We start from the raw sequence: 17545 nt of genomic DNA, 5'->3' as shown, positions 1-17545 counted from the left end.
ACAAAAAACTAAACCAAGAACAAACAAAAAAGCCCCACCAAAGAACACCCTACCCCCCCAAACAAACAAACAAAAAAGTGCAGTATATGGACTAGAAATATTCGAAACTTCTCATCTTGGGCAGGTGGAAAAACTCCGATGACTGTGAATAAGCTCATTTGTAAAGTTTCCCAACAGCACGGGCTTGGAATCAGACGCCTGCAGCCATGCTGGTTCTGGAGAAGCTGTCCTTTCCCGGGAGCCGCTCGCGATGGGGTAGGGCAGCTCCTGCACCCACCACGCACCTAGGCCACATCTCATCAACGGGCACAGAACAGAGTAGATCCTGAAGCCCAGAGATTTAGGCCCCAACAGTGCTCCAATACTGGTGCAAAAAATAAACAGGAGACAACAACAGGCCTCATTAATAAACCACGTAAAGGAAAAGTCAAAATTTCTTACTTCAGTTTTATCTAAGCTAGCAACTTAAATGTTTTCTTCTTCTCTTACATGCTTGAGAAACAAAGAAAAAAAGATTTCATTGCACCTCTGAAGAACAGCAGGTTTGGAATGGCTTGCTCAGCACAGCTAAGGGAGGTACCTTACTCAGTGCAGTTTTACCACACGCTCATCAATGCAGCATTAGAGCACTTTCCATGAACGTACTTAGAAGTATCTGTCATACACTAATTCGCTCCCTAGAGAAAAAAAAAATGCACGCATGTGAACATGAGCAAGGAAGTACAGTCGTTTGGAGGTTTGTTTAGGGCTCTATTTTAGTGTACATATTTCTATATATTAGAAAAAGAAAAGTCAAAACCAAACCAAGCCATCCACAAAGCCTCACAATATTCTTACTCTCATTTATATTTTTATTATTCATACTAATAATTTCTGCCACACATATTAAAGTACTTCCTATGCTCACGGTTATCACTAATGCAGAAATCGATGCAAATTCCAATTTTTACTATACTTCATAGTCAACATGAGTCCATTTATCGCTGTCCCATGGTTTACTAAATAAGGTCAAAAGTCAGCAGTGTAAGTAAGTTCCTCACGCTCCACCATGCATGTCTTTCAATACACATCTTGAGCAACATTTGCTCTGACCACATTTAACACTTTTGAAATGCTTTGCCCTGTTATTTGAAAGACTGAATTAAAATCCATCTCCTTAGTAGGCAAAGATGATGATTTCTGCCAAGAAACTGCCATCAAGTCCAAGCACTGAGCAAAACCAATATCCTCATCTGCCTCTCTGCACAAATCCTGGCAATCCGGGTTTTCCTGTATGCTGTACTCCAAAACACGTATGTTCTTTGACAAAGCCTCAGGTTCTACTGTTTAAAACAACTTCAAGTGAATATGATGTCCTACCACCTATCTCACAGATGGTACCTGTACTTATGATCCAGTGGATCAAACCTTTTCAAAACACTTACTCACTTGTGGGTCATTTTGAGATAGTTATTTAAACACTGCCACTGACAGAAGTAGGGTACTCCAATTTACAGCATACTCTGTAAAAACACATCTCCATCTTTTTGTCATAGACTTACACTAGACACTTAACTTTAAGAAAACAAATCTCACTTATTTCAGTCATTCTGGGAATAACCGTCAATATCTGATTTATTTTGGTTTTGCTGGGTTGAATAAGATGTATCAAAAAGGATGTAGCCCATTTGATGATACACTTCTCTCAATCAGACCTAAACCCATAAAAATAAAACTTTTGAAACTAGTATCATAAATGTGGAACTCTAATTTTATAGAAAGACTTTAGTGCAAGAGACATTGACCTGAAGTTTTATTTGTTTTAATTAAAGTATTTTCTGCTTTTAAAACTTAAAAGTCAGTCTCCACATTCCTACATCTCAGGACACTAATACCAACATAACGCATCTGACTTTGATACGGTGTACACACCATTAGCTCAGGTATTGAAGTCAGAAGTTTAACATCCATTTCCTCCCAATATAATCAGATGAAACAGGCAGGTATTGTTCATGCCACCAAGCACATTTGCTTCCCTAACCTTTAAAGAGGGTGCTGTTTCCATTTCATAGCAGTAGAAAAAGGTGCCTGTCTACATAAAACATAGCCTTGAGTAGCTATAACAAATCACTACGATACAAATAGCCTATACAGATATATAGAGATTGTTGCAATAGGCTTACCACTACACTACAATACCACACTACAGGTTTATAATCTTTCCAATTACCTTGTTTGTTCAGCCCAAACAGATGTTTCAAAATAGTCTGAAAATATTCAAGGTATGTTACGCAATGTTAAAACAAATGTTCTGCATGACATAAAATCTACCTCTATGCGTCCACGTGGAAGTTTTCCAAATTGGATGCCTGAATTAGAGTATCTGAATTCACTGTCTTAGTTTCAGATGTGCCAAACACTATGAACAGTAAGAAAAGAGGAAAGCATATAACCATAACCATATAACACGTAACTGTTTCAGCTTTGGTGGAGAACAGAAAGATAAGAAGTTAGCAGGTGTTGACTACATGGAGGTACTGAAGTTGTCTGGAAACCCATTGTCTAGATTCAGTAGGTATTTCCAGACAAATATTTCATTTAGTGATGAGTAACTTTTAAGTACTGAAAGCATGTTTTAATATTCGTCCCACCAAAATTTCACAGAAAGCAAAAATTACAACTTTGTATCAAAATGATATAAAATATACTTCATCATATTTGTTATAATACTATACTTTCCAAAAACAGTAATTCATATATCCAATCTTTTACCAATTTTGTAGGTGTTCTGAGTGAAACAAAAAAATGTCTAGTTAACAACATATTGATGAGAACTAAGATTCCCTCTGATGCCCTCAAAAGGCATCCCTCTCAAAGAGTTCCTTTTTTTTTTTTTTTTTGTTAAGAATCTTGCGTTGTTCCTTGAATTAGGTGTCGAATCTTCTCAGCATCTTTTTCTATAGTTTTATTTTTAGGATCAATCTTGAGAGCCGCTTCATAATCCTGGAGACCTAATATAGATACATTAATAAGAATGTCAATCAATAATGCAAGGGCATCCTCTATAGCAACTAACTGGAAATAACTGCTCCCTAGTCATACACATAAAGTATTGATCTTGAGTTTTGCTATTGAGCAAGATGGAATCAGAATGACATTAGGTTTAACTTTTGTCAGTAAATGAATTTATATTTTGTTTATATTATTTTACAAAACATTTTAGTGGAAACACTCTACTACATAAATGTTATCAGGTATTGAAACATGAAAACAGAGCCTCTTCATTCACATATATATATACATACTTTTATATACATATATATGCACTCGTGCATGAGGGGAACGTTCAAAAGTGTTCTGCGGAAGACAGAAAAATTGAATGAGCCAGTAAATTAAATGAGCTAGTAAATTAAAAAAAAAAAAAAAAAAAAGTGGTATAAAAGGTCATAATAAAGAGAGAAATAGATTGTATAGGCCTCCTTTAATGTCCCTCCTGAAAAAATAAAGGTGTGAGCAGTCTCACTGAGCTAAACAGAATCACTTGCACGTCACTATAAATCCATGTGCGTGTTTTCACAAAATCAAGGTCTCACCTTCAGTATATAATTCCAGATGACAAAATGCTGTTCCACGTCTCACATATGCTTTTACTCGAGCATTCTCATTATCAGGAACAGGTGGTATTAGCAGTTCTAGTGCCTTTACAAATTAAAACAACCAAAATATTTAGAGGTAGATTTTCCATAATTTTGTTTTTTTTTCTCATTTACACACACTTTTCTCACCTGATTACTATTATTATACAGTAACAAAATAACTATTCAAATAGAAATAGAAAATAACTATTCAAATATAACTATATGGCTTGTGAATTTCATCATTAAGATTTGTATCTGTCCCCCCACAATTTGCTAAATGCAGTTTCATTGCCATGGCTAAAAACTGACAAATACTGTGTTAAATGTTTATTACAGTCAAATAAAGTATTCTATTTTCATACATGATATTACATACCATACTACAAAAAAAAAAAAAAAAGCAGCCCTAAAAAAGCACATGTGTTGTAGCAGTAGTTACTAGAAAAAACAAGTTTCAAGCCTCAAGTACTTATTAGTTCAAAAAAATAGTATTTTTGGGACAACTTTCTCCAAATTATTCAAGTGTCATTTGAGATCACTCCTCTTGCATTGCACAAATAATGGCTACTAAAACATTGAGGTGATACAGCCCTAATGTCTGGTTTGTTGGGGATTTTTTAAGGTATCCTCCTCCTCACCACCACCTGTTTTTTTTCCTTCCCACCAAATGAAGAACACCACAACATAATACCAAAGGTATCTGTGTATATTTTCTTTTTTTTATGCTCAGAGTTGTCTTTTTTTTCAAGTGTATATATTGCTACAATATTTTACCTGTAAAGAAACACCTACTGAGTAATCATATGATGATTCGGCCCAAATGTGTGGAAGCATGGTTTGGGTTTTTTTGTTGTTGTCGTTTTGTTTTGTTTTACATTTCTGAAAGGTCATTAATCAATCACTATCAAATTTTAATATATCACCATGGCTTCATTATACCAATTTTGAATTTAAAAATTTTGAATTGCACTAATAAGTATTTACAGATCTGCTTGAAACAGAAGCATCACAGTAATAAATCACAATTGTGTATAGGATGACAGTTTGAGAACCTATATATTTATACCTTAGAGGAATCTTCAATAGCTTTATGTAAATTTCTCAGTTTAAGGTGGCAAGCAGCACGATTCAGATACAGTAGGGGAAGCTTATTGTTTAGCCGCACTGCGAGGTTATATGCATTTACAGCTGCAAGATAGTTTCCCGTTGCAAACATTTTGCTAAGTATAAAACAAAAAGTGAAACATGCACTTTAAACAAGGTGATACATCACAAAGTAAATACCTACTTACTGTTAACAATTAATTTCCAAAATTTGAAGTTTTAGCAGCTTTTCCTTGGAAATGGCCATTTACAGCCTTTCCTGAGAACAAGATAGCTGAAGTTCAGTCAAACTTGATGCTGACAATATAGCATATAGACACATAACTTAACAAAAATAGTCACTGCTTAAAAGCAACGAAGAACAGTAAGAGGTGGACATATCTATGCAGACACAGGACTAATTTTGAAAGCTGTGGATCTGATTATGATTGCGTAATCAAACCTTTCTGTATAAACACAGCTATATAAACATACCGATATTTTTATCAAATTCCTAAAGTTTGTTTTAGGCAGATGTTTAACCTCTCAGTAAAAAGTACAAATGAAAGGAAATGCACCTAGGTATAATATTGCACTGACTTAACTGTCCTCATAGAAGAATATGCATTGTGTGTTCACAATGATTTTGTTCACCATGAGCTTCAGCAATTGCACCTCATGACTTTATCAGATTCAAACCCCATAAGCTGTCAATAAATTCTCCACTACATAGATGTTCACCATCTGTGTCTAGGATAAATAGAAAATGTCAAAACTAAGCAACAGACACTATATAACTAATATTTCATTTTAAATACATCTTCAAATGGAATCTAGCTTACTTTCCTTTGTCCTTCAACCAATCTGGATTCTTCTCCTCTTCTTTTAAATCTTCCAGCTCAGACAAATCAGCACTTACTGTTCTTCGAGCTTCTGCTTGTTTACGTAGCCACTGTAAATATACAACGTGCAAGTATCATTCCTGAAGGAAAATTCAAATCCAAAAAAGGATTTTGCTTTCATCTATTCACTCACTCCTATCAAAACAATTCTATTTGGCGTATATTTTGGACAGAGAGAAATATTTAATAATGTCAGATATGAAACACTTCCAAGTTTCCCAAATATTTTATTACTATGTGAGAAGTAAGGTTATTGCATTACTAATACATTTTTGTTTGCTTGTTTGTTTTGGAACTTCCAAAATTATTCTTGTGTTCATTCAATAGAGCTCAAAAGAGCTAACTATGAGCTTCTTTTTAAGAAGGCAGAACTTAAAGATTCTTATATTTAAGAGTAAAGACATTTCAAATTTTGTACTTCAAGGAATTCTATTAATATTGCTGCCCCCCCCCCCTTTTTTTTCCCCTCCCAAAAGAAGGAACGTGCTATTTATTAATCTGCACAATCACATGCTTGGTGACAATAATTTTTATATAAAAGTGTTTCTTTAAATCTTAATTTAAATAAGACTGCCTTCCTTGGAAGATAAGAATATTGCCCAGGTAACATTCCTTGGCACAGGTAACATTTTTGTCAACTTACTGAATAAACAGTAAATAATTCACCACCTTGGAAGACAGTAGAAGCATCATACTAAAACAGAGAGCAATCCTTACCTCCTCCTCTTCTGCAACACGAGATTCTCGCAGAGCTGTAGGAAAAACTCGTGATGTAAAGTTGATTTGAATTGTAGCAGCAGATCGAGGAGCTGGTAGCTGTTCTTCCTTTAAATTTTCTGAAAACATACTATAGGAACCATGACCTATGAAGAGAATTGGAGTACTGGAAATGAAAGATGAAGCAAGAGATTTTTCTGGTTTTCTACCAAAGTCCAAAGTACACCTAATTTAGAAATTCTGCACATTAGAACTAAACCTCTAATAGCTTGAGAAAGGTTTAGACTTGGTCTTTTGAAAGGAAGGTTCAAAAAATGTTTGTTCTTGCTGTATCATGCCATCTATTTACTGGCTACATTAACTGTCACAAGTGAACTTAGACTCCTCTTACACCACCGTCTACCTCTGTCACTTATATGATTCTCTGACAGGGCAACTACAAGAGCTAAAACTAACCTTACCAAAACAAACAAACAAAACAAAAATGAAGTATTTTCTGTTGTTTTAGTTCCCTGAATTGGCTCTCTGTGGGGCCAAGACATGGGATAGAGAGAATAAAAGGAGATTGCCTATTTCTATGAAAACCATCAGTTGGTTGACTTAGGGTAACATGAACTCCACCCTCAGAAAGTCTGCATTACACTGTCAGAAAGGCTTTCTGTTTTACTTTTCTAAAGCTTAGAACAAAACCTGCCCTTGTATTTCCAAAGACTTAAACAAGAGCTAAGAACTCACATGCTCAGCAAATTGCCTGAAAATAAAGACACTAAAATAACTGCAAACTAAAAGAATTAGTTCAGTATCGTGGAGACAAAGATAAATGATGAATTAGAAACCATCTAGGAATAAAGTTATATCCACACTTTAAATAATGATAAAATACACTCCAATAATACAACCTTTAGCAGGTTTGAGGCTGGTCTTAGAAGTTCCTTCATTAGGAATCCTAGTTTTGTTCATTTTTTCCTTTTTCTTCTCCTTTAATTGCTCTACTTCTTGATGTAGTTCCCCTTCTTTTTGTACCCTCTTTTGTTTCTCAGCATCTTTTTGCTGTTTTTTCCATAACTCCAACTCCTTAGTGACCTTCTGCCGCTCCTTTTCTTTCAGATCTTCAATTCTTTTTCTTTCTGCTTCTTCTAGCTGTTTGAACGATAAGCCTATGAGATATGTAACGTCTGATAATAGGAGGATGACTAAGTAAAAGTTACCATTATTTTACCAGTTTCATATCCCAAGCATAGCATCATCATCAATGTGATTTACAAGCAGAGTTATGAAAGATGCTTAAAAATGATTGGGAGAGTAAAGATTTCTGATTAGCTTTTAAAAGTCATATCTTTTAACTATTTTACCACTACTAACGTATGACGCAGAAACGTTCAGAAATAAGATTTACTTGTAAACAATGAAAATCCTAGCCATATTCCAATGCGGATCTCTGGAATATACAGAAATGCAAAATATATGGCTTCATTTTAATACACTGTTTCTTATTTCTCATCTTCTCTTTGAGATTATTACATAGGCAAAAAAGGTACAATGTTGCTACTAAGAAAGTCACTAACTGCAGTTCGTTTTGGTCCAAATTGCGTATGCAATCTTAAAATTTCATTGTACACTTTAAAAAATCCTTTTAAACACAAATGAAGTGACCAGACTTTTTATATACATAAACATTTTGAAGAAAAGAACTTATCTTAAAAGACACGTAAGACACAGAACAAGAGATACATACACACAAAAGGCAATGAACAGCGAGTCTGATATAAAATGTAACAATTAAGAAATAAGATTTTTTTTAAATCAGTATTTTTGACAGTGCTAAATGACTAAACACTTGCAATGATGCAAAGACCACAAAAGATTACATTTTTGCCACATTACTGTAGTCTCCTTTCAACTGACAAAAATCTGAGCTCCTCACCAAAAATTTTCATTAGTGGAATGGCAACTAATGGAAAATGGCAACTTCTAAGTATTTTTGCTGTACCATTTTCATATTTTGTGATAGATACGCTTTAAGTACAAAGAAGTAACACGGTTCTCCACCACTGTAATAAAAATTAGTACTTTTCATATTTTTTAAGGTACATTTAACCAAGCAGCTGCCAGATTAGTTGGTAATTACTTACATGTATATGTCTTGTAGAGTTCCTTGTAAGCTTACCTTCATCGTGGCCTCCAACGCATATTTTTTGTGTTCCTGTTTTGTAACTTTTTTTGCTTCTGTCTCCTCTCTTGCCTTTTCATGGGCTTTTAGAACAGCATTCTTTCTTAGATATTGCAGTTTCTCTTTGTTAGCTTAAAAAACAAATAAAAACTATTTCAGTAATTTAGGCCTTAATTTCTACTGTTATGTACCATATTCATAAAAACAGGATTCCTTTTGCTACTTGGTCTGGGAAAACACAACATGGTTCAAATTCCACAAAGCAGTCTCTACCAAGCTCATCTCTAAAAAAGAAAAACTAAGATTTGCTTACACGCAAACGTAAGTTTTATGAGAAACGTTGTTTTGTTTTGTGCACACCAGAGCCAGTAGATGTTCTTTGTCTGTTTTCATACACTTTCTATTTTTAACAATGAAAAACAAGGTTTAACTTAGCAGATATCCAGCAGCAGCAGTTTGACATTGGTTATTATAGTTTGTAAAGTTTTGGCACAGTTTCTTACATGCAATCTGCTTTTCACAGTACAGAACTTACCATTTACTAGAGTTAGGGAATCCCACATGGCCGCTTCTTTTTTATACAAAGTGAAGAAAATGCTTCCATTTCCAATCTTTGCTGTGCTATTTGTGTCATCAATAGGAGCATATAAAATTGCTTCAAATAAAAAGGGAGGGACGCTTACCTATGAAGATATAATTTATTTGTACTAATACTTACAATTTTTAATTCAATATCTCACATATTCAAAATACTCAGTACAAGCATACAGTAAAACTCAAGAAACACATGCTATTGACAAAACTAATTTGCTTAGTATCCAGTATGGAGGTTATATATTTTATTAGACCAGATAACAGAGATTGAAAAAGTTGGTTCTTCAGCACTGCAACAGAAGCTATGGACCTCAAATTTAGAATTATTACTCATTATTTAAGCAAATGTGTATAATTCTGGCCATTTATGAGAGAAAAGGCAGCTGGCATCTATTGAGCAGCAAGAGCATTACTACAGAGAAGAATGAACAGCGGTAAAGCCATTATCTCTAATGGGACATGTATTTAACACCATACAAAGGGAGATTATAGATGAAATATTATAAAAGATTATAAACTCGACAGCGCTGCCATGGTGTAAAAAGCACACGCTTAGTAACAGAGTTATAAAGTAACGCCAAGCCACCGGCCCGCGGGCGCCACACATCTCAAGGCGGCGATACTGCACGACAGAAGGCCCGTGAGACGAGCGAGGGCGCGATGCGCGGCCGCCCCACCTTCAAGTACTGGTCAGTGCAGAAGATGTTGGCGGGGGTGACCCGAACGCCGCGCACCGGCAGCGAGAGGTAGACGGCGGAGCCGCTCTGCCGCCAGCTGTACTCCCGCAGCCACACCGGCATGGCTGCGCCTGTTGCTACGGGCGCTCCGCCGCCGTTGCTAGGGGCAGGAGAACTTCCTGTGCTCTCCAGAGCACTTCCGGGCCTCCGCACTGCCCCGGAAGACGCTGGCGGGCCCCACCCCCGGCCTTGGCCAATGGCGCCCCGCGCCGGGCGCGGTGCACGCTGGGAGTTGCGGTCCCCCGAGGCGCCGGGGCCCGAGGGGGGACCCCAGGCCGGGGCCCCGGCCCCCGAGCGGAGTCCCCGGCACCCCACGGCTCCCCTTCCCCGCTGCTGCCGAGGAACACGGCGACAGCAGCGCGACCCGCAAGGCGCCGGGCGCCAGGCGGGGGGGAGAGCGGCGGCCTGGCGGTGCCGCGGGCGCCCCGGAACGGGAGCCACCCCGGAACGGGAGCCACCCCGCTGGGGAGCGCCCCGCCGCGGCCAGGCCCCTGCTGAGGACGGCGGCGCAGGGCAGCCGCGCTCCCGCCGAGCCCGCCACCGGCCCTGCCCGGTGCGGAGCCCAGCGCGCACCCGGGGCTCCCCAGCCAGCCGCGCCGCCCGAGATGGGCGAGAAAGGCGGGGTGCGGGCCCCCAGTGCGCGGCGGAGCGGTGCGGGCCAGCGCAGCCAGTGCCCTGCTCTCGCCTGCCAGTCCCGTCCGCGGTTTAGAACAACAGAAACTCTCTCGGGGGCTCAAAGTAACGGTGCAGGAAGTTAAGCAAACGTGTAGGGCTTTGGGCTTTCTAAAACTTGGCCAGGTTAGTTGACAGAAATCCTACGGCAGGTCCTGGCCCGCTGACTTACCAAGATACAGCGAGCGTAAGGCACTGTTCTGGTTTTCATCACTCACACCTAAGCAGAGTAGGAAGGAAAGCAGCCCTTATTATCCAAACGTATTTCCATAAAGAGACGAACTGCTATTACTTGGAGAATTTCTGGTAAAAACTATTAAAAGCTGAGGACTGATTTAGGAAAACACTGAAACTTCCAGATGTCCTCTAAAAATAATTAGGTCATGCTGGCAGCTCCATGCTATTGCCTCGCAATATTGTCTATTTTGCTGTCTTTGCCAAAAACTCAGGAGGTAATTTGCACATTGTTGCTCAACCTGCCTCAAACAAACAGTAACACCGTATCTGCCAAAATAAAGTCTAGTATATAGAAAGCAACTGCTGCTGGGGAATACAGGTTGAAAGGCAAGCCAAACAGATTTGGATAAACACTGAGGTATGTTTAAGTTCCTCAAAAGTATACAATTAGTTAGAACTATCTGGAAAAAATCCAGAACCAAAAAGTCTAGTTTTCCCCCCTTTTCTTTCTTTTAAAATATGACCAAGAAAATTTGACTTTAACATAGCACACATTAGCTAAGATTGATGTATATCACTGAAGATTTAATTTTTATGTTCTATTATCTAAATTCCAAAGCAATGTTCAATGGTAGTGGTTACTATTAAGTAGTGCGTGTGTGTGTACATATATATATATATATATAAAAATAAAAAAAGTAGATACCACAGAGGTTTAAAACTTTTTCAGAGCAAGAAATCCATTGTAACTGATATGATTTCTGCATTATTCTCCACCCTTACTCGCCCACATGAATATCATCTGGATGAATGCTTGCATGGACTGGAATCTGAGAACTGAATTAAATTCCTCATTCCAAGAGCATTCAAAAGTACAGGAGGAAAGAGATTTAACTGAAAGTCAAAATGCTCTAGGTCTTTGGCACGTGATTTTTTTTTTTTTTTTTTTTTTTTTAAATCTTCCATGATACATATTTTCAGACTTAAGGTAGATCTGCACCATGGCATAAAGAGCCTTGCTGTCATGCAGATGATGAGACTTCTGTGGTTAATAGTTCTGAACCTAGACTTAAACCACGACTTCTCCATAAGCAGACTGCTATCAGTCTGAGAAACTGTAAAAGAAAATAAATAAGTAAATAAAAGCTGAGGAAAGATTCTCGCTGTGAGAACAAAACTCCTCCTGTTTGTTTGTTTTAAACCTGTCGCGCGTTACCTTTATTTAATCTCTCTCAGTTGTCTGTATTGCAAGACAAACTTCAGGCAAGTGCAGACAAGGATGAAACAAGGAAGTTCTAAATATCCCTTCTGTGCCGTTCAGTTTTTTATAGACCTTTCTCCACTCTAAGAGACGTTCTTTTTTCCTAGAAAGACTCTTAGCTTGCTTACATTTCTTTTACATAGCTTTATCTTCCTTGCTGACCTCCAAAGCTTTCCCAGTTCTGCTATATTGAAAATGGAGAGACTAAACCTGCATACAGTAGTCAAAATCCTATTTGCCTGCTTCCTAGAGGAAGTAATGGAAGAGTTGGGGGTTAGAGGGGATAGTGTTTTGTTTTAAATCAGGGTGTTCCAATAGCAGCATTGGCTAGAATGATTATAATGTAATAGTAATTCAAAATCTCCTACCACTCCAGAATGCAGCTGTAGTCATCCAGAATGCATCCTTCAGTTTTGGAGAGTTCATTCACGAACAATAAAAGTCTTAAATTTGTTGAGTGCTGGTCTTCTGCCTTGGTCATTCAGGTGTCATTTTTAGTTTAATCACAGAGAATATACTGAAATGAAGCAGCTTATTATTTATTCTTGCCAGAAAGAACATACTAGGTATAACTATGTCCTGTCTTGTAAAGTGTGTATGGTTACCTGTATTTGGTGTTCTCAAGTAACACAAAATAGCTCCAATACATTAACAAAAAAGTCTATTTACTTAAAAGCTAGATCGCCAATGCAAAGCTATGTATTTAACTCATAGAAGACACAGTAAATGTCACAAACACATTTCTAAGTCAAAGTAGCAGATTTAGCTGCTAAAAGACAGAAAAGGGACTGAGCAAGCTCTTGGATCAACCTTAGAAGTCTTGTATTGATGTGTATCTGCAGAAAGACCACCTGTATCATACACATTCCACATTGCTAGCTTACTTGGACAAATGACTGAGCTCTCACTGTGACAGTTTTGCAAAATAAACCAAAAGAGAGGTCCATTCAGGATCTTTCTTCTGTTCGCACTAACTTATCAGTCGAAAGTGCAAGAAACTTTGTAGTGAAAGGAGGTAAAATTTTCCCGGGAAAACTTTATTCTTAAATTCCCATCTTCTGTGCTATGAAGGATGGAGATTTATATTCCAGTCAAATCTAGTAATATTACTAATACTCTAGACCTTCCAGTTGCCAATACATACATACATCTCTTCCAGGGGTTATTTTACTTCTAATGGCTTCAGAGGCTTTAATATATGGTAAAAAGAATCCTTGAAATAGTTTACATGTTCTTATCTTTAATCTAATAAATAACCTTTTTTTCTCCCATATTTTCTAAATTCTCTTTCATTTCTCTCATCCCTCCATAATTTTTTAAGAAGAGCAGGAACATTTTATGAGATGCAATTTATTCCAACAAACTGTTTTGCCTGTGTGGCTTGGGACCACCCATATCAGTTGCCTTTAAAGATTACTGGTAAGGTACTGATTTGGTGCATGTTAGTTCTGGCATTTGAACAAACAGGAATAACTTAGTAATAATTTTATAAATTAGAATAAATAATTCTTTGCATAAACTCTTCCCAAGTGCTGAAAGCTTAAAAAAAAAAAAAAAAAAAGAAAAAAGAAAAAAGAAAAAAATCTACTCAGCCAACTGCTGCCTGAGCCTTCCCTCCCATCCCGTAAGAGAGAAATGGGGCTTATGGTGCAAGACCTCTTCTAATCTGCTTTGAAGTTACTTCAGATTAATGCCTTTACAGAACAGTGGACCTCTCCAAGAGGGGCAGGAGCTGTCTTTTCTGATCAATACGACCTCATGCTGTTTCTTACAGGATTATGCCTAATCTGCGTTCTCACAGGTAAAACATTAGAAGAGTTCATCTAGGCATTACATCATCTTCATAAAATCAACAGGCAACCTCCCCGCAAGAGTTATCTTTATTTTAAAAGAAACTGAAACCAGACAACAGAAAGCAACAGTTACATACAGTGCTGGACAAAATCTACCATATACATTTTCCAAGAATGCTTGAATCAGATTCTGATATATGTTCTTCTAAAAGGTAAAATATCACATCGTTATTAACAAAAAAATTAAATGTCAACAATCTTAATCAGCTTATATTTTGCACCGTTTGGATGGCAGTAGATTGGTAACTTGCCTTTTTCAACTCATCTTTAACACTGAAAGGAGAACGTGGACAAAAAAATTCCAAGTCAGAAGGCCCTAAAGAACACAGTGTCTGCTCTAAAGGCCATATACAAAAGCTTGGAGGAGAGAATGTCTTTTAAGTAAAAATCCCTCAGCAACTCCATATTATTTCACATTTCAGGAAAAAACTATCAAGAAAGGAAAAAAAAAAAAAAAAGGAAATATATTAAAAGCTTGCCATCCTTAAGTTATATGGAAGTTCAGATTTCGACCATCCTTTAGAAGATGAGATGAGTGTCTAGGAATAGACACAACATCTCTCATGACTCCAATCCCAAACTGTCTCCAATACAGCAATTCCTGAATTGCAGTGCACAAACCTCCAAGTAGAAAGGTAGGACTGGATCAAAAATTACGTTGAGACAGAGAGCTTGTTTGAACATGAAAAGGAAAATTAATCATGTATGGCAAACAATACAAAAATAAGTATTCCCTATGATGTTGGGATAAGCCATTTCTCAACCAGGAAACTAAAGGCAACATTGAATACTTTAAGCTATAGGCAGCACCTCTAAAGGGGCTGAACACCATTCAGAATTAATTACCTCAGAACTGATGGCACACAACACTAGGGCACCAAAGGGACCCTTTATTTCCATATAAAGCACAAGCCAACAAGAAATCAGAGGAGTTCCATACAAAGAAGTGAATGTGCATAACTCAAGATGTAGTGTAGGATAGTTATATTGCCTTAAGAGTTCTGCTAAGTACACTTAATTTTCCAATTTTAAGGAAGAGTCTATTCTAATATAGAAAGCTTCAGACAAAACTTAGTAATTGCAGAATAACTTTAAAATACATCCAGTTCTACATCCTCCTGCATATATCTAATCACATCCAATAGATAAAAAAATTACATGTTTTGTAAACCAAGTAAAGAGTGTTAGAATAGAATTTTCACACCTGTGAGCTTATTACCAAATGTTCACCCATTTGTCAGTGGATAATATTAAGAAATTCATACTAACAGTTATGGCAACAAGATGACAATGCACATAAGTGCTGCGTGTTCTGAAAGGTAGTCAGTTTTAATTACCATGAATTGCTACCATCTATCATACCTCATTCTATGCAAGATACCGCGCCAGCTACCAATCCATAAACAATGTTTCACATACTTCATAGAGTAGCTTAAAACACATCGTGATATGAAATAATTTGTATTACATAGTAATTTAATCCCTGGCCACAGGGTTAATGTTGGACAAAGTCTGGAAACTTTTTTCCAATTTGAATTACATACATTAACTTTGCCACACACCACAGCACTAATGCATGTATTACTTCAGACATGCTCTAATTTAAAATCGAAACAAAAAAGTTGCTGCAAAAATACATGTCACCAATGTGGAACACATTCAAGATTGTATAAAAAGTACTGAACTGATATCCCAAAACAGGTATATTTAAGCAGTACATAGGGAAAGATTAGTTTTAATATGAAACAGTCATTTCAGTCACATACAACATGATAAGAAGCATGACTTCCTTTTTTAAAAATGTTACACCAATGCTTTTACTGCCAGGCAATGTTTATTTATAAAATGAAAGGGATATATTTAATGCAGATGTGTTATCGTATTAAGTTGGAATAAAGACAAGTGTTAAAAAGGTGCTACATTTGAACACCATTGATTTTGTAAAAATCTCAAACCATAAAAAGCATTTAACTTGCAAATATAATAGGCCCTGAACTGCCAACACCTCGAAACGTTCTTGACTGTGTGCATGCAGTTCCACTGACTTCGTTAATTCTCACATGCTTGAAGTTAAGCCTGAAAAATGTGATTACAAAACTGGTTCTTAGACGAAAAACTTCAGAGATCACAAAGTATATTCTTCTTTGAGCAGCCCCCAGAATTATATTTTTGTTTTAAACAGAGCAAACTTTATTACTTTTCTGTAGTCTCTTTCATCTGAAGATCTCAAGTAATAACTAGGCCTCTAAACAGCCTTGGGAAGTAAGCGTTAGTCCGATCTTCTGAAAGAAGAGATTGAGGCACAAACAGTTAACCTGCTTGTCTCAAGTTGTAGAAGGGATCAGTAAAACAGCCAGAAACAGGATTTTTGATATCCACCCTCTAGCCTATATGCAGCACTGTCACTTACCCTGACACCAATAAAACAAGTTTAAAGAGCAAATTACATATTTTTCTCATTTAAAACTGGTCTGTGGCAAAACAACTAAGTATTAAGGACAGTTCAATCAGTTTATAGATATTTCTTTCAGTCGGGGGGGGGGAGGAGAAAAAAAAGAAGAAAAGGAAAAAAAAAAACAAACACATTTTGGGCAATACAGGCTGCATTTCTGACCATGACAAGGAGCTATTTAAAAAAGACGCAGACATTTCCCACAAAAATGTTAAGGTTTGTAAGATTTACAAAATCTTTGCAATATTTTTGGTGTGCAGCACCAGTACAGTCTAAATCACTAGTAATGAAAGAAGCACATGATAGTTCAATACAAATTGTTTCATGTAGAGTATTACAAAAAAACTCACCTATTCTAATCAGCCCTCCCTCCCACCCACCCTTCTATAACTAATATTTCTAATTCTAACCAGCTGACATTTTCCTAGTACCTTACTAACAAAACATGATTGTTGTTTTTCCTGTGCATACTTGAACTACTACTAGTCAATACATGCAGAGAAAAACAAAGTATAACCCTCTGTCTAGATAAAGAGTCCAGGTATGCCAAGAGCAGATCAGCAGGGCAAGCATATTGGCTGGATGACTTCTGGAGATCCTAATCAGTCATATCTCTATGATCAGTGTGATAACAAGTTTGGTTTTGTTGTTCATTTGTTTTTATTTGATATAACTGGCATTTGCTAATGCCTTGAATTTGTAGGTTAATAAATGCAGAAAATTTACTGGGTTACAAACCCAACATAGTACCAGTTTAGAAAAACTGAAATAAATTGTTAGAGTAAGTTTCACAAATACACAATTTAAGGCCTTATAAAATGATACTCCAGTTGATTTTAAGTTTGTAAGAACACTATATTTAAATTCTAATGTCTTGCTAGCTAATTTAAAAAACATTTGCCTAACTTCATGTAAGGTTGAGGAAGTGATTAATACATGGCTACTTTAAATACAATGTCTACTCCAAAATGTTAAAACATTAATTGGACTTCTGACAACAAATGCCCCAAACATCATCTCACAACAGGAATGGGGTGTGGGAGTGGGAAAGGTATTGTGAACAGCACGCTTGGGTAACAATATCATCACTGGAGCTTTTGTTGAATTTTCACTGAGCAAAATTTTTTATTTCATTGGCATTGCTGCAAGTCTGAACCAGCTCCACTGACTTCATAGTCCAAATTGTTGCAGAGATTAAATTGATTCCCAGAGGAACAAATCTATCTAAACAAGTTTTGGTTTAATTTCTACTTTAGATACCAACAGCAAATTCTAGCAGTCAGTCAGTCATTAGGAAAACTACTGAAGAA

At 37.0% G+C, this 17545-nt stretch overlaps 1 protein-coding gene across 1 annotated transcript; it reads right to left on the bottom strand.

Annotated features, from left to right (window-relative positions):
• Window positions 1–2867: 2867 nt before the first annotated feature.
• DNAAF4 (dynein axonemal assembly factor 4) lies at window positions 2868–9883 on the bottom strand (the record flags this gene model as incomplete). The annotated part of the gene is made up of 9 exons (XM_082322647.1): window positions 2868–2990; window positions 3573–3678; window positions 4684–4837; window positions 5543–5652; window positions 6320–6465; window positions 7216–7459; window positions 8487–8620; window positions 9025–9172; window positions 9761–9883. 9 exons carry the CDS (start codon window positions 9881–9883, stop codon window positions 2881–2883), a joined length of 1275 nt encoding a protein of 424 aa, XP_082178773.1. The 3' UTR covers window positions 2868–2880.
• Between the last annotated feature and the right edge of the window lie 7662 nt (window positions 9884–17545).

Source organism: Platalea leucorodia (assembly GCF_965183815.1).
Source record: "Platalea leucorodia genome assembly, chromosome: 9".
In the NCBI taxonomy this organism is placed as follows: domain Eukaryota; kingdom Metazoa; phylum Chordata; class Aves; order Pelecaniformes; family Threskiornithidae; genus Platalea; species Platalea leucorodia.
Note: the sequence above shows the minus strand (reverse complement) of the source record. Positions and strands in the feature narration are given on the sequence as shown.